Source organism: Triplophysa rosa, linkage group LG15, assembly GCF_024868665.1.
Source record: "Triplophysa rosa linkage group LG15, Trosa_1v2, whole genome shotgun sequence".
Classification (NCBI taxonomy): Eukaryota; Metazoa; Chordata; class Actinopteri; order Cypriniformes; family Nemacheilidae; genus Triplophysa; species Triplophysa rosa.
This window is the reverse complement of record NC_079904.1, coordinates 11,801,313-11,827,927: the sequence shown is the minus strand read 5'-3', so window position 1 is coordinate 11,827,927 and position 26,615 is coordinate 11,801,313. Positions and strand designations below refer to the sequence as shown.

General features: G+C 36.8%; 1 protein-coding gene and 1 long non-coding RNA gene across 3 annotated transcripts; one reads left to right on the top strand and one right to left on the bottom strand.

Annotated features, from left to right (window-relative positions):
• Positions 1-498: 498 nt before the first annotated feature.
• Positions 499-19,067, top strand: moxd1 (monooxygenase, DBH-like 1). The gene is made up of 12 exons (XM_057353842.1): positions 499-990; positions 3,838-3,984; positions 4,534-4,701; positions 5,199-5,282; positions 10,234-10,413; positions 10,986-11,088; positions 11,330-11,496; positions 11,582-11,773; positions 13,439-13,498; positions 14,892-15,034; positions 18,143-18,311; positions 18,396-19,067. Exons 1-12 carry the CDS (start codon positions 721-723, stop codon positions 18,555-18,557), a joined length of 1,845 nt encoding a protein of 614 aa, XP_057209825.1. The 5' UTR covers positions 499-720; the 3' UTR covers positions 18,558-19,067.
• LOC130566391 (uncharacterized) lies at positions 8,689-22,531 on the bottom strand. 2 transcript variants are annotated; one of them, XR_008964462.1, is made up of 4 exons: positions 22,463-22,531; positions 11,642-11,771; positions 11,325-11,487; positions 8,689-9,870 (listed from the first exon to the last, which is right to left on the bottom strand). It is a non-coding gene; the product is annotated as an uncharacterized LOC130566391 (long non-coding RNA). The 2 variants fall into 2 exon arrangements; XR_008964463.1 differs by having other exon boundaries at positions 8,689-9,820.
• Between the last annotated feature and the right edge of the window lie 4,084 nt (positions 22,532-26,615).

Sequence of the window (26,615 nt, the reverse complement as noted above, 5' to 3'; positions counted from 1 at the left end):
GTCGAGTTTTATAACGATCTGTAACCATATTGTCAAAACTCCATGCCAAAATTATAACTGCCTGCCTATCATGATTTAGCCTACTCACTCTCTCTAGTACCAAACACTAAACACGATAATTATTAAATCCAATTAAACCGATGAATTTTAATTAAATTACGAATCATTTCATGCAATAATTCAATGTGCATCTGTTTCTTAAATATGAACACAGGATGTTCGATTCCCGAATGACTTTTGCTAACTGGGAATCAAGGACAGCCAATATGACTTGGGCTACCAGAAAAACACAAATTCCTCATTACTCGTAAAGAACACATTTTACTAATAAAAGAAATTAAAAGTGGTTAGTGTTATTAAAGTTAATGATACGTTAAACAGAGCAAAATACAACTTCCAGCCAGTTAATTGGCCTTATCCTAACAGGTCCTAAATTGTAATTTCTAAGAAAGTTTGTTGGGTTTTGTGACAAAACCTGCGGCGTGTTGTCGCGTCACGTCGCTCTCTCGGAGGCACGATGTTAAGCTCTACGTGTATTTCACATCAAAGGGGATTCACACAAGTTTCAACAGTTCAGTGGTGGGAGGCTGCCAGTGCCTGAACCGATCCCTCCAATGCACCAAAGCAAACAAACACTCTTGCCCTCGGAAGTTGCATATTTCCATCAACAGCTCTGTGGATAAAACGCGTCCGTTGCCTTTCTTTTCGATTGAGCTCGATATGTCTGGAAGTAAGCTTCTTTGCGCTGTAGTTTTCTTAACTTCACTGGTTTGCTCAGCATGCTCACCAAAGACAGGGTTTGTCCATTCAGCTTCCTTAGATGGGGATGGGAGATACAACATTAAATGGGGATTTGACGAGTCAACGATATCGTTTGAAGCAGAAGTGGAAACGAAAGGATATATAGGATTTGGCTTGTCGCCAACCGGTGCGATGGCTTCGTCTGATATCGTAATAGGTGGTGTGCTGAACGGAAGTCCATATCTACTGGTGAGTCTGAACGCACCTTGAGTGTGAAATGCGATTCTCATCACAAGATCTATAGCATCTATAGTCATTACACATTTAGATATACTTACAATTCAAAATAATCTGCTATGAGAAGCCTTTTGCTTTATTAGCCTATATATACTTTCTTAATACCACTATTTGTTGAGTTTTCACAAATTAAATCATTTCAGTATTCTCAAGTATGTTTTCTATTTCTAAAACTTGTGAAAATGCTGAAGACTTGTGTGACATTTTTGTCAATGAAACTCGTATGTTCATGGGGTTTATCTTACATTTCCAATTGCACTTACTTGGGATTCGAACCCATGACACGTGACAACAATGAAGATTCAATGAAGAACAATTAATCATAGATCAGCTTTTTATGTTTCCTGAAATATTCTGGACGTAAATCTTTCACAGTAAGTGACCTACATTCAGGAAGCTGCCCTGGTCTGGATTTCTGTCTGACAATACTGAGCTCACAGTTCTTAAGAATCTCAAATATTATTGCTGATGCCTTGTATTGAAAAGGTTTAAATCCAGGCGTGGTTGAACAGGAAATAGACACAGACACCAGCAGTCCATCCTTTTTGTACTGTGCAATCCCCCTCTGACTTTTAATTGTATGATGAATACTGTTATCATGGATGTTTTAAATATTGTTACTGTAGGCAAGGACTGTTCATTATATTGTTTAATGAAGGCTCTTTTATTTATACATTACTGTGTTTTGTAAACAAGAGTGAGTCATAACCGCTTTTGCTCCAAAACGTCTACGTCATTGTGTTTGAATGTATTATTAAAAACACTTGACAATGAAGCTGACTAAACATTTTGAGGTTATATATACAGTAAGTGTGTGTGTGTGTCCTTGTTTTAGATATATTTTGTTCTCCTCACAGTAAACTATCATTACAACCCACTTGTGAGGGCAATTTAGTGGTCCTTACTAAATGAAACGGCTCATAAAATCGGTCAAATTGTGGTTTTCTTTGAATCTAATGTCATGCACATGTTTGTGTGATGGTTAGGTTTAAAGGTTCGGGATAGAATAATGTTATGTCCCGACTAGTATAGTAAAACGAACACTTTTAAATGCTTTTTCAAAGGAGAACCATTGTGCTGCATATTAACAGATATTAATATTTGGCCTAATATCTCCTAATAATAATAATAATACCTTTTATTTATAATGCGCTTTTCTTACACCCAATGTGCTACATAATAAAAATACATCCATTACTACAAATATAAAAATAGAATAAAATTAAGAAGCAACAAACAACAATAATAACCAACAAGTAATTATAAGATAATAAAAGTGAAAGAGTAAAACAACAATTTCTCCATTTTAAAACACAGTCATAAAAAGATGAGTTTTTAACTGTTTCTTAAAACTACTTCGAGTGGGAGCATTCCTGATGGGTAAAGGAAGTGCATTCCACAGCCTAGGAGCGGCTACTGAAAATGCTCTATCACCCATAGATTTTAACCTGGATGATGGCTGTTTGAGGAGGAGTGAATCTGACGAAAGGAGAATGCGAGAAGGCCTATGTGGGGTGACTAGTTCACACAGATATGAGGGAGCAGTTCCCTGTACTGCTTTATAGGTCAGAATTAGTGTTTTAAAGTCAATGCGTGCTTTTACTGGGAGCCAATGCAGGTTCCTAAGCACACCGGAGATATGTTGTCGATAAGGTGTGTGAGTAAGAACGCGCGCAGCCGAGTTTTGAATATACTGCAGATGTTTCGAAGATTTTTCAGGTAGGCCACTATAAACAGCATTGCAATAGTCAACCCTAGAGGTGACGAATGCTTGTACTAGCCTTTCTGCATTTGGCTGCGAAAGCAAAGGCGTGATCCTGGCGATGTTTCGAAGGTGATAAAATGCAGATTTGGAGATGATCTTAATATGTGCATCTAGAGTCAGATGAGAATCAAAGACAACACCAAGATTACGAGCTTGGGAAGAAGGACATAATGCAGAATTTTCAAAGTGCAGTTTAAAATTTCTGCCATAGCAGACAGCTGCTGGAGTACCGACAAGAAGGACCTCAGTTTTTGTATTATTTAATTCAAGAAAGTTTTGGTGCATCCATGTTCTAATATCATGTAGACAATCAGAGTGTGTTGCCGTGGTACCCATTATATTTGTTTTCGTACTAATATATATTTGGGTATCATCAGCATAAAATGAAACCCTAACCCGTGCTTCCTAATTATCTACCCAAGAGGAAACATATAAATACTAAAAAGTATTGGGCCTAGGACTGACCCCTGGGGAACACCATATCATAATCGCTGCTATCACCCAAAAATGACAATTCTGTCATCATTTACCTCTTGTCATTTCAAACCTGTATGGCATTCTTCTGCAGAACACAAAATAAGATATTTGGAAGAAAGTTGGTAACCGAACAGTGCCGGCACCCATTCACTTTCATTGTATGGACACAAAACCAATGAAAGTGAATGGGTGCCGGTTAACAACATTCTTCAAAATATCTCCCTTTGTGTTCTGTGGAAGAAAGTCATACAGGTTTGAAATGACAAGAGGGTGAGTAAATGATGACAGAATTTTCTTTATTTTTTGGTGAACTATCACTTTATCATTTATTTAGTAAGTATATTAACTTCCATTAGATTGAACCCATGTCAGTGTTGCTGGTGCCATGCTTTACCAGTTAAGTCACAACGATATTTAATAGCAAACCTGACCAGATACCAAACAAAATATCTGAACATAACACTATTGCCAAACATAGTATAACATACCAAACTTTGTTACTGAATTAGAATCAATAATTTAACCTGAGAGTTCTAACTTGGTTCTTCTTCCCTCAGGACTATTTCACAGACTCAAGCAGAAAGGTCCATAAAGACCCAGTCCAGAGCTACCAGCTGCTGTATGGAAGGGAAAATGATACACATACTGTCCTGGCTTTCAGCAGAAACATTCAGACATGTGATGACAATGACAAAGTCATTACGGTAAGGTTTTCGCTCAACTTCACCTGCATTTTTTGTTCTTGTGCATTGGCATACAGTATGCAAGTGAAAGTCTATGCGTTTCTCCTTAACATTAACTTGTTAGTGCACACACAACCTTCAGCTTTTGTGAAATTGTAAACAGACACGTATAAGTGCAACTCATGTTTTCAAATGTTTTGCATGTGTTATTTTAGAAATATGTGTAATGTTATGTAGCCTAATGTAAATGTAACAAAATTGGGAATCAATAAACAATTGAAAAGAAATTTCATGAACAATTTTGGGCCAATTTCCTAAAACTGCATAGAGCAAAATTCATCAAATAGCAGGATTTACTGGCTTTATCCACAATTTAAGGAGTTTTCAAGCTCTGCCTCTGGCCTCTCAGTCATAAATGTAATTGAGACACGTTTTCGTCCAGGGAATAAAACAATAGTGCAGTGTTTCATTAGGGGAAACATCATTCCCTAAACTGTTGTTTAATTATTACCTATATAGGAGGTCTCTTGCACTTGAGTCTGTAATTGCCCACAATTTGTCACCGCCCAGGGCAGTACGGTGAGAGTGATCTGGGCGTTCCACGAGGAGGACGTGGGTGCATCAGGGCCGGTCTACCACGGGATGAACAGGGGAAGAAAGAGCCTACGGTTACTTAACCCAGGAACCAGCTCCAGCATCCCAGCAGGAACAGCTTTCTTTGACCTTCAAAATGAGAAGGTGAGGAAAGTGCATTTGCCAGACTGCTAGAGCCTTTGATTTTCTGAGAGTGACAGGGAGCGGCTTAGCTTCAGGAAATAGTGTACCTACTGTTTTGTCTATTTTTACATGCTTGAAATCAAGGTTCTTGAACTGTTTTTGGTTATAAGTAGTTACATGTGAATCCTTTTAAAAATACAAATGCCCTACTGATTGCCTATTTGAAATGAAAACAAGGCCCCCTTTCAGCCTGCAGAGTACAGCCAAACACCAGATTTTATAAGAGTGTACATATTACAACAACAAAAATGGAACATTTGAGTAAGAAAATAGCAGGAAATGAGACTAATAAAAGCTGGAAGTCCACACTCTCTAGTCGTCTGCCCTTACCAAAATGAAACACTGCTGTTTGCTGCAATTCAACTCTTAACCGCATTTAATCGCCTTGTGACTGGCACATATCTTGATTATTTCATTATAAAATATAAAAAGTCTTAAGACAGTTTCAAATATTGTAGGTTCATGTGCCTGATAAGGAGACAACGTACTGGTGCCGAATATTTAAATTCCCAGAGATGAAGAGGAAACATCATGTAATCAGAGTGAGTACAAAAATGATTTTATTTGGTAAAAATGTTGTTTCATATTCACGAATAGTTTAAATTAAATTCCACAATTACACTCCACTTAGTTTAGCCTGCAGGACAAAGAATTAAGGAAATATTGGGGACATTTCAAAGCAAATGTTATTTCCACACATGATGATCTGCATGAGTGCCATATAGCACAATGTGCCGCAGTAATTTACATTTAGTCATTTAGCAGACGCTTTTATCCAAAGCAACTTACAAATGAGGTAAACAATGGAAGCAGCTGGAACAACATAAGTGCAATAAAATGGGTCTCATATAGCCTACCACAGTATACAGAGCTACGTTTTTTTTATAGAAAGAGTAGAAAAGAGCTAGAAGTCAGGTGCTGACGGAAGAGATGTGTTTTCAGCCGATTCTTAAAGATGGCTACAGAATCTGCTGATCTTGTAACATACTGTATGCTGTATGTAATACTGCATATACTGTGAACCAAGTAGTTGGAGACTTAATGGGCTAGTTCACTCAAAAATAAAAATTTTATCATCATTTATTTACCCTCATGTCAAGCAAAAATATTTTGAGAAATGTCTCAGTGGTTTTGTGTCAATACAATGGAAGTTAATGGGGGCCAGTGTTGTTTGGTTACCAACATTCTTCAAAATATTTTCTTCAGTGTTCAGCAGAGGAAAGAAAGTCAAACAGGTTGGAAATGATGAAAGAATTTCAATTTTGGGGTGAACTATCCCTTTAAGGCACACTTAAAAATGTTTGAATGTCTTTGTGCTAAAAAAAAAAAGTGGCATTCGTTTAAAAAAGACACCACAAGCACACTTTAAATAAAAAATTTCTATTGATAAACAATATCTACATTTAAAATTGAGACAAAATGAATTTGGACACCTTCTAGTAGTCAAACATTAGTGGTGCAATGTGCTACTGTACATGTGGTTGCTTTGTTAGGACACTTGTGTGAAGTCAAACTGCCTTTACATCCATTGAAACTTGAAACCATTTGTTTCAAAGAAATTGCATAAAGGCTCAGAAAAATGTAGTTCTAGAAAAAGAGCATCCTTTGTTTACAGATGACACATTCATTATTAGACATTCATGATTTATAAGATTTCATGTTAAGCCTTGCTTGTTTTATGTTTCGTATTATGTCCTCGCTGCTGTTTTTGTACCTCTTCAACTAGGTATGAAAACATCACCTGTGTTTTCATCTTTCTGTCTGTCTGTCTCACCTGCTTATTATTGTCTTTTGTAGTTGGTATTTATAGATCAGACAGGTTAATGGAATTATACTTCCTTTGCTGCAGATGAAAGAGTATTCTCGCAACTGAGCTTTTCAAGTTTTCTTAATTAGAGGCAGAATAGGTCATGCTAAAAGACTTTAATCATATGATAAAACACCACAATTATGTTTCATGCTTTCAGACAAATTTTTCAGAGGGACTAATCTTTAATTAACAGATTGGTGTGATTGAAAAATTCAGCTGTAAAGGAGCACACATGCAGTCATCTGCATCATGAATTTATCACTGCGACTACAGCGGCACGTTTTTAGCGGATAACATTGACTGTGCTCATGAAGAAGCGAGAAGTTCACAGTATGAATGTGACCCATTTAGTTAAAGTGAAACTGTCAGCATATAGTGTAATGTGCTGAATACAAAGAAGCTACAGTGAGGGACTTTTACTCAGTCTGTATATTACAGGCGATGAAACATACATACACAGAGCAACGTTTTACCAATGTTTTATGTATTTAGAGAAAAGCAGGCCTTAATTATAGTCAAGCCACACCAAATAGATATGAAAATATATGTTTGTGATAAACAGTGTTGGGTGTAACTAGTTACTAAGTAATTAGTTACTGTAATTTAATTACTTTTCCCTTGAAAAAGTAAAGTAAGGGATTACTCTTATTTTTTCTGTAATTTAATTACAGTTACTTCTGATGTAATTAAACTAAATACTTTGTGTAATATATGTGTGTGCAATAGTGGAAATGACATCAAAATTCAGAGTCTGACTTTAAAGTCCGTGCTTTAATGTGTAATTCTCACATTTGTAATACTTTGGTCAGTTAATAAGAGTACTTTATGTAGTTTAATATTATTTATTTGAATGAATTAAATAAGCAGTTTCATGTCTATCATTGAATCACTTAACTAATCAAGGTTGATGTAGGATATAGAAAGTAATTAGTAATAAGTAACTAAATACTTTTTGGAGAGAGTAATTTGTACAGTAATCTAATTACACTATTGAATATGTAATTAGTAACTAGTAATTAATTACTTTTTCAGAGTAACTTACCCAACACTGGTGATAAAGGAACAAAATTAAAATATATTTAATTAAAAGTTCATATAAAGTCTGTCCTAATATTGGATGAATTTATTGAATAACCTTTCATTAACCCTTCATATGTTTATAAACATAAATCTTTTTTATATTAATTTTGACCCCTGATTCACCTCCCTCCCGTCCTCTTTACAGTAGCCTGGAATCTGAAAAGCTCCAGGCTGTGATGTCAGATGCCAGCAGCTGCTCCCATAACCGCACCAGTGTCTGAATATTTCCTGCTCTGTTTCCTGCCTGTTCCGTGGAGCAGATGTGTAACTGTCAAATAGGAACAGATTTTCCAGACACTGTGCTCTCACTCTCTGTTTCAGCCTGTATTGTCACTGTCCAGATTCAGATCTTGCTGTCGTCTCACGTATTCCATTTAATTTGTCATGGCTTATTTCATGCCAAAGATGGCTGTCTGGCAAATCTGTGAAATGTACAGTGACCTTGATTTACTGAGTTCCAAAATACAGGCTACAGATTTCACATGCATTGTAATGTTTTGCAGGTACAGGCACTTTTGAACCAGTTGCGAAATCAGAAGAATACCAGCTTCACAATAACAAAACACAGTCATATTACTTACATAGGAAAAGGAGTAACAATTTTAAAACTTTACAATTCTTAAGATTAGTTATCTAAATTAACATAAAATAACAATAAACAATTATTCTACAGCATTTTCAATATGTTAATTTCAACATTTACTAGTACAAAAGTTAACGTTGTATCTGTTACATAGATTAGAAAAAGGGACAGTTCACCCCAAAATAAAAATTCTGTCATCATTTACTCACCCTCATGTCATTTTGCTTAAAGGAACAGAAATGAAAATTCTGTCTGCATGTACTCAAGTTGTTCCAAATCTGTATGCATTTATTTGTTCTTCTGATGAACACAGAGAAAGATATTTGAAAGAATGATTGTAACCAAACAGTTCTTTGCTACCATTGACAATTGTTGACCATTGACTGTACCACAGTCAATGGTGGCCAATAACTGTTTGGTTACAAGCATTCTACCAAATATCTTTCTCTGTATTTAACAGAACAAAGAAATTTATACAGATTTGGAACAACTCGAGGAAGAGTAAATAATGGCATTATTTTATTTTTGAGCGAACTGTCCCTTTAAAACAAAAGAAGATATTGTGAAGAATGTTGGTAAACTTTTGTGTTCCACAGGTTTTGAATAACATGAGCATAAACAATGACAGAAATTTAGTTTCTTTAATGCACTTGACATTAAAGGGGTCATATGGCGCGAATACGTGTTTTTCTGTGTCTTTGGTGTGTTATAAGTTGCCCATGCATGTATTGGACAAGTAAAATTGCAAAAATTAAAGTGTGGGAACAAAAGATGCATTCTATCTAAAAGCGAATGCTCACCCAGCATACTCACCCATACCACTACATAAGTTCGTGGTATGATTTGACTAAGACTGCCCAAATGTACACGCAAGTAAGGTGGGCGTACCTGTCAGTACAATTGCTTTGGAACCTGATGTTAGAAATATGGTAAGAGGCGTTACATTTCCGTCACACGCTTGCAGTATTCGACCAATCACTACGCACTGGTTAACTGGCCAATCATAGCACACCTTGCTTTTCAGAGCGATGAGCTTTGTAAAAAATCTGCGCGTTTCAGAGAGGCAGGGTAAAGAGGAGGTACAAACATGCGCGGTATGTGGAAAATACAGCGTTTTTGAACCTTAAATCTTCTATACACATTGCATTACATCTAAAACAAACGATATATTTGTTTTAGCCGTGTCACATGACCCCTTTAACTCAAATAACAATTTTATAAGTAACATTATCAATAATAATTCAGTATCTAATGTCAATGAACATAATTATTATTACTAGCAACATTTGCAAACCATTGGTCCAACCATGCAGCTTCACAATAATCATCAGTATAATAACAGTGCCATCATAAAGTATGGAGACTACGGTCTGAATCTGTTTTACTGCAGGTAGATGAATCAGACACTGCTATTGCTTGAAAACGGTTTTATTCTCCAATAGATTAATATTAGAACATTTCCATTAGCTTTTAGACTCCAAAATGGCTCATCATGGGTAAATAAGGAGAGGTGGAAGCGGAATGTTTAATATTTATTCAGCCACTGTTTGGCCCCGGGTCCCACTGATTCAGGCAGAGGCTCCAGGAAGAGCAGGACACAGATCACTCTGTTGGAAATGTTTTTATTTAGAATTCCAATTCCGACAGAAGAAGCCCACTGTGAGGAGAAAAATCATTCTGAAATCCCCTACTTCCTATTCCAGAGATATCTCAGCTAGTTTTAGCACACACACACACACACATAACTGCTGTTTCCACACACAGGATCAAAATAGAAGGATCTAAAAGAAAAAATGGAGACTATTTTTGTGCAATTTCTCTGGCTAATCCCTGCTTTATCAAAGCTTGGACAGGCGTGTAGATGGGAAATGTTTAATGTTTATTCTCTTAAATATTGTACATTAGTTTACAAATAACCAGACTCATAACTTTCATTGCTAATAAATGTACAGTAACTACATAATTGCTTTAACCATCACTATAAATTTATATTCTTTGCTTATCTTTGTTCTGTTTTCAGATTGAGCCGTTGATTCAGAAGGGTCATGAGAATCTGGTCCATCACATTCTGCTTTACCAGTGTGATAGCAATCTGAACAAAAGTGAGATCAACAGAGAACATGAATGCTATCATCCAAACATGCCAGACTCCTTTTTCACCTGCGAAACCATCCTGTTCGCTTGGGCTATCGGGGGAGAGGTGGTCCTTTTTTGTGTGTTTTATATTAATGCTAATAGAAGGATTTTCTCTCGCTTTGCCTGAGATTTCTTGGATTTATTTTTAATGATGAGCTAGTTGCAATGCATTATGGGGTTGTTTTAGAATTTAAGCATACAGTGATAAAGTCTGTTTATTTATTTTGGTATGTGCACTGACAAAACTGTTTTCTCTTCCATATAACACTCTTAAAACTAAAGGTGCTTAAAATGTTCTACACATCAATGCCCCATTAGAAGAATCATTTTTAGTTCAACAAAGAACCATTCAGTCAAAGGTTCTTTAAAGAACCATCTCTTTCGTACCTTTTTATAATCTGAAGAACCTTTTTTCGCCACAAAGAACCTTTTGTGAAACAGAAAGGTTCTTTTGATGTTAAAGGTTATTTATGTAACCATTTAGACAATGAAGGTTCTTCTATGGCATCAATTCTATGGAACCTTTTGAAGCACCTTTATTTTTAAGAGTGTATATACAGTAAGTTAATTTTATATTAAAATAGTGGATTTCTAATGGAAGTAAATTCAAAACTTTTAATTTTTTATCCATTCTAGGGCTTCACCTATCCTCCACATGTTGGAATGTCTATAGGAACCTCAATAGATCCAGTATTGGTACAGATGGAAGTTCACTTTGATAATCCATCTTTACAAAAAGGTAACAAACATTTAAGGCCACACCCAACACTCAACAATACAGACATCCAGAACATACATTCATTTAAAATGAACTCTAAAATGATACGGTCTAAAATGTGACTTTTACAGTATGTGTAGAATATAGAACATGTAATAATCGTTAGACAGTTTCTCACCCAATCATAACAAAGACAAGAATGATACAGCTTTTCTGTAAGGCTTAAACCTCAAAAATGTTCAAAGTACTGATCTCACCACAGGAAAAGTGGACAGCTCAGGTCTGCGCCTGTACTTTAGCCCCAACCTGAGGCGTTATGATGCTGGGGTCATCGAGACAGGAGTGTGGGTCAGTCTCTATCACATGCTCCCGCCAGGCATGCAGGATTATATTACAGAAGGACACTGCACACAGGAGTGTCTACAGGAGGTAGGACAGAAAAACAGAAATATCCTCCATGTAAACTTTATTACTGTAGATTAAGTCTGTCTGACGGTCCTTCTCTGTCTATAAGTCATTAAACAGTGAGATGCCCAGTGGAGTTCATGTGTTTGCAGTGCTGCTTCATGCTCACCTGGCAGGCCGGGCTATCAGGGCACGACATTTCCGCCAGCAGGTCGAGCTCCCGCCGCTGGCCTCAGATGACCAGTTTGATTTCAACTTCCAAGAGTTCCAGCCGCTCAGCCAGGAGAGACTCATTTTACCTGTAAGTCAAAGTTTATTTTAGTACTAAAGCTTGATTTTGGATAATCTGGTATTTTGACATCATTTAGGCTGCTTTAAGTGATAGTTCACCCAAAAATAAAAATTCTGTCATCATTTACTCACCCTGTTGTCATTTCAAACCTGTATGACTGACTTTCTTCCGCAAAACACAAAAGAAGATATTTTGAAAAATGTTGTTTACTGGACTATTCAATTGCATTGGTTTTGTATCCATACAATAGAAGTGACCGACTTTGCACAAAATATCTACTTTTGTGTTCTGAGGAAGAAAGAAAGTAATAAAGGTTTGAAATGACAAGAGGGTGAGTAAATGATGACAGAATTAAAATTTTAGGGTGAACTATCACTTTAATATCATGTCATTTAAAACCTGTACAGTACAATTTCATTCATTTCATTTGTACATAGAACATAAATGCTGACACTGCTGTAGACAATGAAAGCAAATGGTGACTATTGTGATAAGGCTAGTGTGCACATTCTGTTTTTCCGACTTTTTTGACTGATGGAAGAAAATCGTGAGTTTAGAACAGCATCAGATAGAGTAAATGTAATGGTTGTCTTCAGTACAACACAGTAGACAGACTGCACTTTTATGCCTGGTAGTATGATTTCTATTTGCAACAAATTAAATATTCATATCTCTTGTATTACCTACTGTATTATGTGTATTACGACTTGGGTAATAAATTCAATAAAGAGTGCCCTTTCATAGCCTTTGTATATCTGTAGGACTGGTTCTTGTTTAAAAGGATTGTGTGGAGCAGTGCAGTGTTGGCATGCTCACCGGGAGACTGCATTTATTTATTTATTCATTTATTTATTAGATATTATTTATTAGAATGATCTTGCTTGGTCTATAAACACCATGCACTGTGCTGTGTTTTACCTTTCTGTGTTTTTCTTATTTGCTCCTGTAAAGCTGCTTTGGAACAATGCACATTGTGAAAAGCGCTATATAAATAAAATTGAATTAAATTAAATTGGACTCACTTGCTATCTTAGCTTATTACACGGCTCGTTGGAATACTTGATTCTGATTGGCCAGTCGCGACATTCCAAGGTTTGTTATTCCCAGATAACAACCGCTCAAACTAATAACACACGGTAACCCGGACGCAACAAATCATTTTGACAGGTTTTTTTTGACAAATTAAATATAAATATGTATTTTAATAACTATATGACATTAAATTTAAAATTGATTAAACCATTGAATGTTCGTGACATTTGAATGTCGTTTCTTACCTTAAAACCAAAAGTAAATGGCTTTTCCTCGCGGAAGGTCTGCATTCAGTAAACATGTGCTAATAAAATATTTCAGATTCACATTTCATGTCCAGTTTTTTTCTCATGTGGCAAGTAGCCGTGTAATAAGCAGGATAATGTACAAGCAGCCGCCTGTTATCTCGAAATAAGCCCCTTATTTCCTCCGCTTCGCGTTGGGTCCTGATTACACTGTCGGAGCTTATTTCTGCGATAACAACCGGCTGCCTGTACATTATCCCTTACTTGTGCTTAAATGGCTTTCAGTTATCTCTTCTTTATGGCAAACACACAACAGTGTTCACATGAATCAGTGTAACAGATATTTTGGGACGTTTCTTGACATTTCTGAGCTAATCATTTCTTTTTCTGTCATCAGGGGGATTCTCTAATCACAGAATGTAGATATAACACCAAAGGCAGAATGAACATGACTTGGGTAAGATTAAACTCATGAATCCTTTAGATTTGTGTTACATAGTTAGGGTTAGATTCTACCAAGATTTAAATACACCAATATTGATTTTGTAATAAAAACATAACGCTTCATTATGTACGTTCTTTATACATTTCTGAAGACTAGTTATGTATATTGCATTTCTGCCAATAGATCCTCCAAAAATTACACACTGGACCTTTAAATATGATGTAACTTATAATAATATATTTTATTTGTATTCCTGGTCAAGTGTTTTGGAAACATTTGTGACTCCGTGTGTGAAATCCAGACTAACATCTCATCATCTAAATATGATATCAGGAGCATCAAAGTTTAATTTCAATTATTAATGATTTCAATCTTTGACATGGCCTTACCATTATCAAGGCTATTTTCACAGAATGTGAAATGTACATAATGTACTTTACATTATGTTGCATGATTTTAAGTAGACAACAGTAAATCACAAAAATGACTTTAGCTGGGTTTTCATAGGCAGGGTCACATTGATCAAAACTGTGGGAAGCTGGTGAAATGCAAAAAGAAGATAATCATCAGAATGAGGATCTGTCTGTTGATGGTGTCAGGTTGAAATTAAAGACATACCAATCTTCGACTAATGGAAACATCTGTCTAGACTCATGTGCATTAACTTTTACCCTTAGTGGAAAATTGACAATCTGGTGTTTTGTAAGTTGCTTAAAGTCTTTGAACTTTGTGTGGTGACACACGTGTGAAATATTACCAGTTTTAAGCCACCAATTCAAATATACTAGAAACAGGGGAGGACAAGAGGACAACCAGGGGAGGCCAGGGGAGGCCAGGAACAATGTACCAGACACCATGCATTTTAACAGAATCACAAATGACACTAGGTTATCACTTGTGTCACACAGGTGTAGTTTTACCAAGGTTTTAAAGAAAAAACAACAGCAAAAAAACTTGATTAATTCAGTATTACATTAAACAAAGACATAAAACATTATACTTTGAATCTAGCCATATTCAGAATCTCACCAAGAGCATGTGTGTTCTGACCAAAACTCTTGTGTACTTTTGGCCAAACAGTATTTTTTCTGACAGCTGCTGGTCTGTGATGAATTCAGCAACTGACGTCTATCTGTACACAGGCGGCCAGTGAAGTACTTTAGACAGGCTGAGCTAAAACACAGAGCTGCTCTTTCTCTGTACACAGTCCATAATCCATAAAAATCTGAGCTAAATCACTAGCGCTCAAGATATCAAGATATAGCTGGCTGCAGCTCATTGCTTGTCAGTTTAGTTTCGTCAAGTATGTAGCATAATTTGTCACAGACTTTTAGCTGAAATAGTGCTTTAGATGTTTAATTTTGGTGTTGTATTTCAAGGTCTTCACCCTAGAATTTGTTTACAGGGAGGTCTCAGTGCTCGGGATGAGATGTGTTTGTCATACCTGATTTACTACCCCAGGGTCAACCTAGCCAGGTGCGAGAGTTTACCAGAAATTACCGGCCAGCTCAAATTCATCGGGGTCAAAGAGATTCAGGAACCTGTTACGTAAGTCAAAACAACCTACTCATAACTCGACAAAGAGACAGTTAGTCATAGATACAGTATATATAACTACGTAGATGCCTCATTCAAGCGCTCCAGGCACGTAGATGTGTCCACAATCTTGGAACGGTCCACTGACGTCACTCACAGTTTGCTAGAATGCCACAACAACGCACAGCCATGGCTGTGAAAACCACAGAGATTTAAATTTCTGAAAAAATGGGATACCATTTTGTTGTTGTCATGTGTTAGTGTAGCAAGTATAATGTGTGAGTTTACTCAACAATAAATATGTTTTCATAATCAGACACAGTCAGCTTGCTCTTGGGTGTTAACGGACCGGTTTGGCAGTGTTGCCAGATCTGTGAAACAAAATCATTCATCACAAGCCTAACATCCCCTGTCTAAACTGTGGATAAAACAACCCCCAGCAACAGTTAAAAAGTAACCCAATTCCACGGAAATTGGCAACACAGACCGGCTCGCATCGTTCCAATATGGCGGACGACCGACGTATAGCGGCCCATAGAAACAGATGCTAATGCGGCATCTATCTTATATCTATGCAGTCAGTGGCACAGAGATCACAAATACATGCATCATGATTCAAGAATTACAGTTTCAGGATTTTTATTTAAATGTACAGAATGATAAATGTACACTTGATAAAAATGTTTCTCATGATCTTAAAAATCGTTTATTCTAAAGGTGAACGTTTGAATGAAAATTACATTTGTAGACAAAAATATAATTGTGCCAACATATACATTTATTTCATTAGAAAACTTTGTACAGATGGTTTTTTAAAACAATTTTTTAGATGATCAAATAATTAATAAAAAGCATCCAATAAGAGACCAAAATAGATGGAAGTTCCTTCAATACTGTTTAAAAACCTTCCCAGGTAGTGGAGACCTCAAGAAGTTGAATGAAAAAATGGCAAGAGAATGTTTTTACTAATGGGTGAAAACTTTAAGGATGCTAAAATATAACACAGGGTTCATTTATTTTGGATGCTTTTAGTCACAACATAATTCCCACAGTTACAATTGTGTTATTCCATGGTTTTGATGGGTTTACTACTATTCCAAAATGTGGAAAAAATCTAAATAAACAGCAAGTGTTTCGAAACTTTTGACTGGTAGTGTACATCATGTTTAAATTCAAATGAAATTTAAAGTGATTAAAACTCCAAACTCTTAGTTATCTGCCTATTATTCGCTTAAAGGGATAAACTGACTTTTATTACAAAGAGATTTTTGGTTGTGGCACAAAAAAAAGACTGGAAGGAGGAAACCAAAGGAACAGGGAACAAAGTGGACGGATTTATTCATACTGCAACATCAAACTTTCTAAAACTGGCTGTTAGATTTAAAAAAATAAATATGTCACACTGCAACAACAAACACCATCGGCCACTGGAATTTAATGTTTGTTGGGGCTCATAAAATGAAAAACAACTTTAAAAGTGTTTAAAACAGGAGAAACCAAAGAAATGTCTGACGTCATCACCACAGGCCTGCCAAACATTGAAGTGATCAAATCATGGTAAATTGCTCAAGAGCTTTACAAGAAGATATGGCATCTTGCTCCCATCATTCCATCAAAAAGTACAATTTGTTTGTCTGATCCTCTGAAACATCTGGTATGGACATTGTAAAATTTGTTTGTCTCCTTTTAAAGAGGCTTAAGAGACACATAAAGACATTTATAAACCACAAGCCTGTCCTGTGAATAGATCGTCTGAGAGATTGTATCAAATCCAGTCTGTTCTTAATGCAAGAAAAAATCCATCACTTTCTTTAACATTAGTTTTTTGTTACAAGCACCTAGACATGCAGTTTGTGGGAATCATGGGTTATGCAACTTACATGTTACTGTATACAGTCTGTTTAGTAGCATGTTATGTTGCATCTAAAGCAGTCAACTAAAGACACGTCTGTCTTTAATAATTATAGCTCTGGCTAAGGTGTTATCTTTCTGTGATGCTATAAATCTGAAAACATACTGAATGAGATTTAAGACTGCACAGCTGTAGTTGGTTTAGCCACATGTGTTTGACTCCCACAGAAGTATGACAGTCATCTCTGTAGTATTACAGTGTTGCTTGTGTTTTGTATAGATTCCACTGTTATGTGTGTGGAGGGAGAGTGAACAGAAAAGGGTGTGTGCTTTGTTTATACGTCCACACACGCTTGTTTGTGATTTTGCGTGTGAGTGGGCGAATGTTTGTTTTGGATGGAGGTGGGGTTTGCGTACATCTAAAATGCGGAACATCTGAGGAGCCCCGCTGATGGGGTGTGTTTGTTCAACCCCCTGAGGCTCCAAGCTGTGTTGTGCACGGATGCTGGAATTAGGGTGATTTTAAGGGGATAGATCTGGCAACCTAAACAGATTTGTTTCAAAGCTCTCCCCCTCAAGCGCCCTCTGTCTTTCTGTCTCTGTCCTTCTCTCTCCGCACAGCTCACTGACGGGAATGTTGTGCCTGTAGGACTGTCTTTGATCAAGGTGTAAATTCTTGATACGCAAACTATCGTGTATAATTTGGGGACTGTGGTAAAAAGGGACATCATATATAGGTTTAAGATTAATGTCCTTGTATTTTCAATTTAATTTCACAGATGGAGTTCTTATCTAAGCAGCACAGAGGCAAAAGAGATCAATTGACTCAATTATTCCCTTTAATTCATGTATTCCAGTCACAATTCAGACATTTGGAATACTTTAGATTTGATTGTATAAAAAGAGGTTACAGATTTATAAATGTATAATTTTGTAAACAAGTTTACTCTAAAATGATAATTCCCTTGTGTCATTCTAAACCAGTATGACTTTCTTTCTTCTGCAGAACACAAAAGAGGATATTCTGAAGAATGTTGGTAAAAAACAACATTGGCTCCCATTGACTTCCATTGTACTACTGAGACATTTCTCAAGATATCTTCTTTTGTGTTCCACAGAAAAAGTAGTCATTTACAGGTTTTAAATGACATTAGGATGAATAAATAATGCTGAAATAATAATTATTTTTTTATTAATTTTTATCTTTGGGTGACCTATTAATTTAAGGACACATCTACACCAAACCCAACCTATTTTTTTTCTCTGCAGAACGTGGCCCTTTGTGATTAAAAGTCCTAAGAAATTCAGCAATTTGTCCTTCACGGAGGCAATGGATAAATACAGGTGGACAAGGAAGAGAGGAAAAGAGTTTAATGAAGTTGTTCGGAAACTCCCCATGAATGTCCGCTGCTCTAAGATCGGCCAGGATGAGTGGTCGGTGAGTAAACGTACTGTATATTTTTATTCTTTAAATAGTTTGAAGTAACAACTCAAATGTTTCTGATCATTTTTTCTGTCACAGATTCAAGGCATGATCGTCTCTCCACCCGAGCTGAAGTCAGAGCAGACGTCTGAGGATGTTCTGCCCTGTAGAAATGTCTCAGAGTCCCAGTTTGAAAGTTTCCTAACCGTGTTCCTCGCTGCATGTCTTCTGCTCATACTACAGACACACTTACACCTCTAATATCTGCTGTCATCTCAGTTCTCTAAATCTCTATATACATTACACAAGGTCCCACCGGCCCCAGTGTTTACCATCAGAACACGGCACAGTAAAGCTGGTTTACATATTGGAGACACTATAGTGTAACTGCACTGTGATTCATTCTTATTTAGCCTCAGTCAAGTTTTTACTAACCCTCTGGATGTATTCATGCTCCTCATAAAAAATCATTTGATTCATGTACACGGCATCATTAAACGAGGGTCTCTCTCTTTAAATCATCATAATCTCACTACGTATCTGAAATAGATGATAATAACGCTCACCACAGTGTCTAACCTGTTGTGATTGCAAAGCGGTTTAGGACAAAGTTAAACCTGCACTAAAAATTCAGTACAGTCTAACACAAGCAAATGCTTTTAGTGAAGAGTTCTGTTCCTCTCATAAGCTACAAAAAAATGTGTTTCATAAATGAATTATGGCATTTTATTCAAAACCATAAACGTTTTATATGATGTCTGTATCTCTTAAGCAATAAATGTTTATTTCTTTTAAATATTTAAAGACTTGTTTTTAATGAAAAAAGTATTGTTGGTCTTTTATTATATTATTTTTTTCACATTTTATGTTTGCATTTCTCCTTCATAAATGTTTTTTAGACAAGCTATCTGTTCATGCTGTATTTTATAAGAAAACATACATGCGCTACAGTAAGTTTTTTTTTGAAGCATCAGTTCCAGTTGATATAAAACAAGGTCCCCATTGACTTTCATAGTAGGAATAAAACTTACTATGGAAAGTCAATGGGAACCATTTTGGGGTGAACTGAACGTTAAATAGAATATTTTTCAGGGCTACAACTAGGGCTGTCACGTTATCAGATATTCACTACACAGTTACCGTGGCAAAACCATGATAACGATATTATCGTAATATTGATTTTTCTGGTGAAGAAACAATACTATCGGTCAAATTCATCTTTAACTTAGTTTATTTTGTGAATCAAATTTAAAATGGTGTAAAAAGAGTGTAGTGAGGCGGATAGAGTTTGTAACCATTGTGGCTCTTAAGGCAAAAAACAAGTGCTGAATTATTTATGATATTATCATAAATAATAGTAAAAATAAAATAAAAAGTAAAATTAACACAGTATTGATAATCGATAGTATCATGGTTTATATATCACGGTTATTGGCAATACCGGTATACTGTCTGTCACACCCCTAGCTACAACGTTAAACGATTAATCGTACGTATACACATCCAGAATAAAAGTTTGTGTTTACATAATAAATGTCTGTGTACAGTGCATATTAATTCTGTTTTTATAAACACATAAACATGCATATATATATATATATATATACATATACATACAGTATATAAAATACATATCATTTTGTAAATTGTAAAAAAGATGGTTATCAAATTTGGAGCTGATATTATGGAGCAGTGTTATATCATGAAAGCATGAGGTAGTTTTATCCACTGTTACCACCAGGGCCCTGTACTGTAAGTCCACTGTTACTGCTTGGAAGTCCCTGGTACAGCACGGAACATCTCTTGTTAAGGCCGCAGGGTATACACACTCGCACACACACCAGCACAGCAAAATGTGCCAACGTGTGCTCGAGAATGCCACAGAAATGTTTCCTTCTCTCAAGCTCATTCCTGACTCTGAGACATGGCCCAAGATGTTCTTTGAAGATCTACTAGGAGGCCGGTAAGATTTGTTTTTTTAGTTACGTCTTCTAGGGGTAGCTTGGCACCAATGAAGATTCTTTAGGCTTTGTCTTATGGTAAATCCATATTGAAAACAACAAAAAGGCATCATGATTCAGACGTGGAGTCAGCTACAGGAGGTTGTAAAAAATGGATTAAACATGGACAATATCCGACTTTGGAGCTACTCTTACAACCCCTCATAAGTTGAGGCTGTAAATCGAGTTTTTATTACTGACATTTTCCAAGCAGGAAAACAGATTTTAAACAGAAACACTGTAACTTATGGTTTAACCACATCACAGAAACCACAACTGGTTAGCTCAAACAATAATTGGTCTCCAAAAATTTTAAATAACGAAAAGAAACAGAGACAGAAAGACTTTATTAAACATTATTTTGTGGTTGAATTATGTGAGTATGACGCTTTGAATTTGTTTTCTAGCTTAGTTGGTCTCTTCCAGTCTGAGTTAAAGTCTGAGGTTTAGATTCTTGTATCGGAACATCGCAGACACCCGAGAATATGGCAGGGTAATGAGAAAGCTGACACATCCGGTACTGCCAAGACAACTTCCTGTTGATTTCGTTTCAATTTTGATCTAGTCAGGGGCTCCTCTATATTCTGCTGTCGTCAATATTTTTAAGAAAGTATGTCTAAAGTTTGTCATTTTAAAATAATATTAATAGTATTTAATACTTTTACGCTATTAAGTCTGATGCGGTCTGCTAGGTAGCTTCGAAATGTTTCTGATCTTCTGAGGGTGTATTTCCCAATACAGACAGCAGAGGGCAGTGTTGGTCAGGAATGAAAATCCCTTTCTGCGTAAGATCACAATGTTCTGTATATTCTGATTTGAACGTTTCTTTGTGAAAGCAGTTTTATGATACTACTTACTTAAGTAGTACCATGTTTTTGTAATAACCTGGGTTGGACAAATACTGAATTATTTTTCAGTGCAAGGTGAATATAATAAGTGATCAATTTAATTAGTTTAGCAAAAGTCATTTTTTGTAGCTTGTTAGTAAAAAAGGCACACTAATAAGTTTGCTTTTACTATCTACATCATTTCAAGTTGGGTTAAGCACTTTGCAAATGTACACTTGTAAATGACAAATCCCATCAATTCCTCTTAATACATTCTCTCCTCCCTCTTGTACATTCGCTAATTCACCATGACACCGGAAACCTCAAAAATCGGCTAAAAATATTTGGTATGTCACTTTTAGTTCATCTGCGTTACAGAACTGTATGTCAAAGAATGAATGGAATTTTTGCCTCATCTGATCAACATTCTTGGAAGTTTACAGGATTAAATTTACGTACTTACTGTATGATTTTGTTATCTGCAGCTCTGAGCCAAAGCATCTAAACTGCTGTGTTGCTGATGTAAAACCCACTGTTTGTCTCCTAATCTCATTTTCTTTATTAAGAGTTTAAGGGCAGAATTCAGAGTGTAACAGGAGTACTGTGCTGTAGTCTGGGACCACAATGACCTAAATATCCCTCGATAGCCCAAACCAACCATTCACTGTTTTCCAGTAAAGGGAACAAGAGTTCAGATTAACGGGAACTGGAAAAACGATGACGGTTAAAACCATTAAAGATTTTTTTATCTGTACTGTAATGATAAAACCTGTTTCAAGCAATTTCATGTCCATAAGAAAATGTAATGCAGATAAACTTGAATACAGACTTTGGTACTATGGCATCTAAGCTCACTTTGAGACTTTTTTGAGATTTGAGAGAATCGGAGAAGCAAGTGACTCAATTTCATTACTGTCTAGGAGAAACAAAATTAAACAGTCTCTAAGGCGCCATTGCTTATTTAACCAAAACCGAATCTGAGACCATCATTAGTAACTGATTCTATCTTTGTTTTTCCCACTACGTACATTAAAGCCGAGCTCGCTCTATTTGATTCATTCAATTTGATTCATCCTGTCAAATTCTCACTTAAAGATTCGGGCCAAAAGTCTCACAATGTTCAGCCAGCCGTATTTTTAGACAGGCTGCCAGCCAGCTGTATTTATCTTTATCCAGAGGGACAGGAAATAACTTGAAACCAAAAAGCTACAAGTCTTGTTAGAAACGTATACATTCCTTCACTGCCCAATGAAACGACTCCAGCTAATACATGCAGACCAGGGGATCCACAACACATTCTGTCAAATTCATCAAAACCTCGGCGGAATGCAAACTTTACCTTGGAACGTGGAATGTTGTCCATGTTGTAGCAGCTCCGTGTGTGTTCACTCGTGAAAGAGCAAATTTGAGCACCTGTAAAAAATATAAACGAGAGGCCTCAAAGTTCTGGTACAGATGAAGGGAGGGAGATTTTTGAGTTAGAATCGGCTTTAGGTGCAGGATCAAGAGTTTAGGTTTAGGTTTAGCTGTGTTTTTGAAGTGTTTTTTGAAGTTTTTTCACAACACTTTCATGTCACCCAGAATATTTTGTTTTATGAATTTTTGAACATACAATATATCAAACGAAAGAACAGAGCCTCTACTTTAAATACAACTTTATAGCCATCATCATTTGTTCTTTTTTATCTCTTCTCAAAGGTGTAAGTTTAAAAAAAAAAAAAAACATTCTGAACTAAAAACAGAGAAACTGTGTTTTTATCAAAGACTATAGATAGATAAATAGAGTGTTTGTTTTTGGATTTGTAAATGCTGTACACTTTTATTAGATATGTAACAGCACCCCCTACTGTATAACGGAAAGATCCCCAGGATCCTTAGTTTAGATTTAAGTTTAGGCTCAGGATCAGTTCCAGGGGAGCATTAGGATGGTCAGAATTCCTCTCATGTCTATAAGGAATGTGAAACATTCGAGTTGCCAATGTCTGTGACGCACATGACTGTTGGCAGACTTTTCCTTTCACCTGTCTTTTTTCCTTTCTGGACAGAGCTCTCTCCAGAAAAAAAACATGGTCAGATGGCACCATCTCATTATATCTTCCTTTGACATTTGTCTTAGATTAGGCCATCTAAACGACTATGGCATTTCCTCTTCAACTGTCTGGATGGTGCCACATCGTGCCACGAGCAATCACGGCAAATTGCGTCAAAGCAAACAGAAAAATTGAGAGAAATGAGTGATGTAAATTGCGTCCTTTATGCCAAGCGAGTGACATCAGCTTTGCCAGTGTAAACCATTACGAGTGTAGTAACCATGTCAACAGACACTGCTTGTTGTTGAAACTGCATGGTGGAATATAAAAATGCAGAGCGGTGCTGAGCAGCCTGCTTTCCACTTTTAAATAATATCACTTTCTGATTACCAGAGCTAAAACCAAACTTAACCTTCGGGCACCATTAACAAATATAATTTACTGTTCTCCATCAAGGCAGGATCCGACTCTGTCTGGAGCTTATGCTACCTAACATTAGGCCAAACATAATCATGAATATTCTGTTATCCTTCATGTTACATCACAGTACGGGCTGAGGCCGAAGCTTCAGTTTCCGTCGTCGGTTTCTACTGGAAGTGAAACATGTAAAAAGGAAACAGTCGGGCTCTGTTAAAGCATTTGACAACTTTGTTTTCTAATGTTGATGTACTACACATACTTAGACATCAGAGATCTAATATCAAAGGCCTTGAGTGATAAAAACAAGGGTTTGGGGTTTAGCTTGTTAGCATGGCTAGTTAGCACCCTCTGTTAAAGGTGCAGTTTGTAACAATTTTGCAGTAAAATATAAAAAAAACACTAGGCTGGTGTTATATATTTTGTTCAGCTGAGTACTTACAATATCTCAAATGTTTCCAACTACTTGTAAATCGTGAGAAAATCGCCATTCTAAACATTGACACGGGGCTGTGCAGTCGCCTGTCAATGGCGTACATATCCACATTCCCCTTTGTTACCGCCTTTACTGACGTAAAAACCACATGACAACTGTGTCGTGGACAAATGCGAAAGTAGTGTCCAGCGTCTAGCAAGCCACTAGCTTGTTTCGAGCAGTCACTTATTTATGCACCAATTATTCGCAACATTTATAAAACTTTACCTCATCCGCACTAACATGATTTCTCGTTCCTGTCTGATTAATGGCCGTCAGCGGTGGAGTTGAAGACAACAGATCCCATCATTCCACACTCCTTCACAACGTCATCAAGCTATGACATTGTTGTTGTTTTGATCGTGCGCCCTCTAGCGGCGGTTTTTACAAACTGCACCTTTAAGTTTTGTAACTAGACAATTCTCTGTCGAAGGCCAATACTGTCATTATATGATAGTGTATTTAAGTCAGCAAAGTGAAACGGAAGTAGCGATTGTCTTTATTTCCATATCATGATAAGTGAGAAAAAAATGTAGGGCAGGACATGATTTCATCCATCTCTAGAACTGACTGTATTGTTGTCCATTGCTAAATGCTCGCAATCTTTTCCCGAGCAGAAACGAATCTCTGTTAACCCCATCCTCGCACCATTCCTCGTGATAGGAAGTGACGGTCGTTTCGAGTGGGAAAGAGCTTAATGTTTTTTATGAAAGATTATGAGGGTAGATTGTGTAAATTGGCTTGAAGTCATTTTAACTTACTATTTTACATTTTGGCCAGTGGTGAGTTAAAAAAATTAAAGGGGAAATCCGCCGAAAAATCATTTAACCAAATGAACCAAATAAGACATTCAAACTACATACATTCATGGTCTTCAGCTAGACATACTCTACACACTCTCACACAGACAGCGTGTGTTGACTCACAGCATACTGTTACTTTCGTCACATAACGTCTCCTAAACACACAAGACTGCCCCGTTTCCGTTTTTCTCTTGTTTTACGTTTCCCCTTCCAACATCCAGATGGCAGACAGAAACGGCTAGAGATCACAAAAGCGTGTCGGAGGAAGTGAATTTGACAGGTGAGTGTGTGAACGCTGTACGTCTCATGTTCATCCCAAGCAAACAGGCTCACGAAACGACTCCATACTGTAGCTCAAACCGCCTTCGTGAACTGTGCCTGTTTACAGACGCTTCGTTCATTCACCACAAAGCGTTGTTTCTCTTCACAAACCGGTTTGAGCCGACCCCACCGATGGACATCGTTTCAGCATCAAAAGATATTTTTAATAAAGTGGTCAACAGCGGTTGCACAAACATTCTAAAGTAGCTTACGAAAACAGCCGCTAGGACGGGCGCAGAGAGAGGAGCTTTCTTAGGTCCGCTGGAATGTTCGTAAGGCCCCGTTTCACCGCCCTCGTGCACACAGGAGCTCTTTGTAACCGTCGACTGACCACACAGTACACCAGATCGCTCTGGAATTCTGGGGTTGTTTGTCCTGCAGCATGCAAGACTTGTTTATTTTCTTTAACATTTTTCGATACAGTACATTCGTGTGTGCGCGCTATTGGAGTTTGTCTGGCTGTAGTGTTAATACTATGAACCTTATGTAGTAAAATTAGAAATAGACATGATCAAGTTTCTGAAATAAGTAAGGAAAACGTTTGTCTTTAATTTAGAAGTTCAAGTTTAGCTGTAGCGAATACGGTTGCCTACTTTAAACAGCTTCAGGTGATGAGAAATCTGTGAACCTCGGTTTAATATTTCAAAGCTCTCATTGATCTCATGTGTGGCATTTGGGTAAGATTCTCGTCAGGTGTGATTCACTTTTTACCTTACATTACCCCACAAATGTGACTAAAAAACAAAATGTGAAAGGTCAGAGTGAACAAACATCACATGAGTTGTTAGGAAACAATGTGTTTTCCGGCTTCCTCTAAGGCCTTTATATTTCGTGTAAAATCCACTGTAAATCTTGGACACGAGAAAATGATTAAAGGGCCTAATGCGGATCATTCACTGACGGATAGACTCCGGAAGTTGGAGAGAAACCAAGAGTTAACCAAGGTGAAAAAAACGGCATATGAACGCACACACAAGTCTTACTAATGACAATGTGGTGAAACTGTAATGTATAGGAAACGCTCTCTAAATTGGACTGCTGGATTTGTAACAGTTTAAAGGGACAGTTCACCCAAAAATAAAAAAAATCTGTCATCATTTATTCACCCTCAGGCTGTTCAAAACCTTCAATGACTGTATATGACCGGTATATGAGATATTTTGAGAAATGTCTCAGTGGTTTTGTGTCATACAATGGAAGTCAATGACGGTCAGTGTTATTTGGTTACCAACAGCCTTTAAATGATCTGTTTCTGTGTTCTGCACAAGAAAGTCATACAGACCTGGAATGAATGGAATGAGTGTGAAGAATTTTAGGGGGTAAACTACTCTCTTTAATCCAATGTATTAAAGTGCATACAAATCTAAGGCTATGTTCAGATTTTACTTCTTTTTTTTACTTCTTCTGTTTTACATTATAATCCTGTGGAGTAAACCGTGTTTTCAA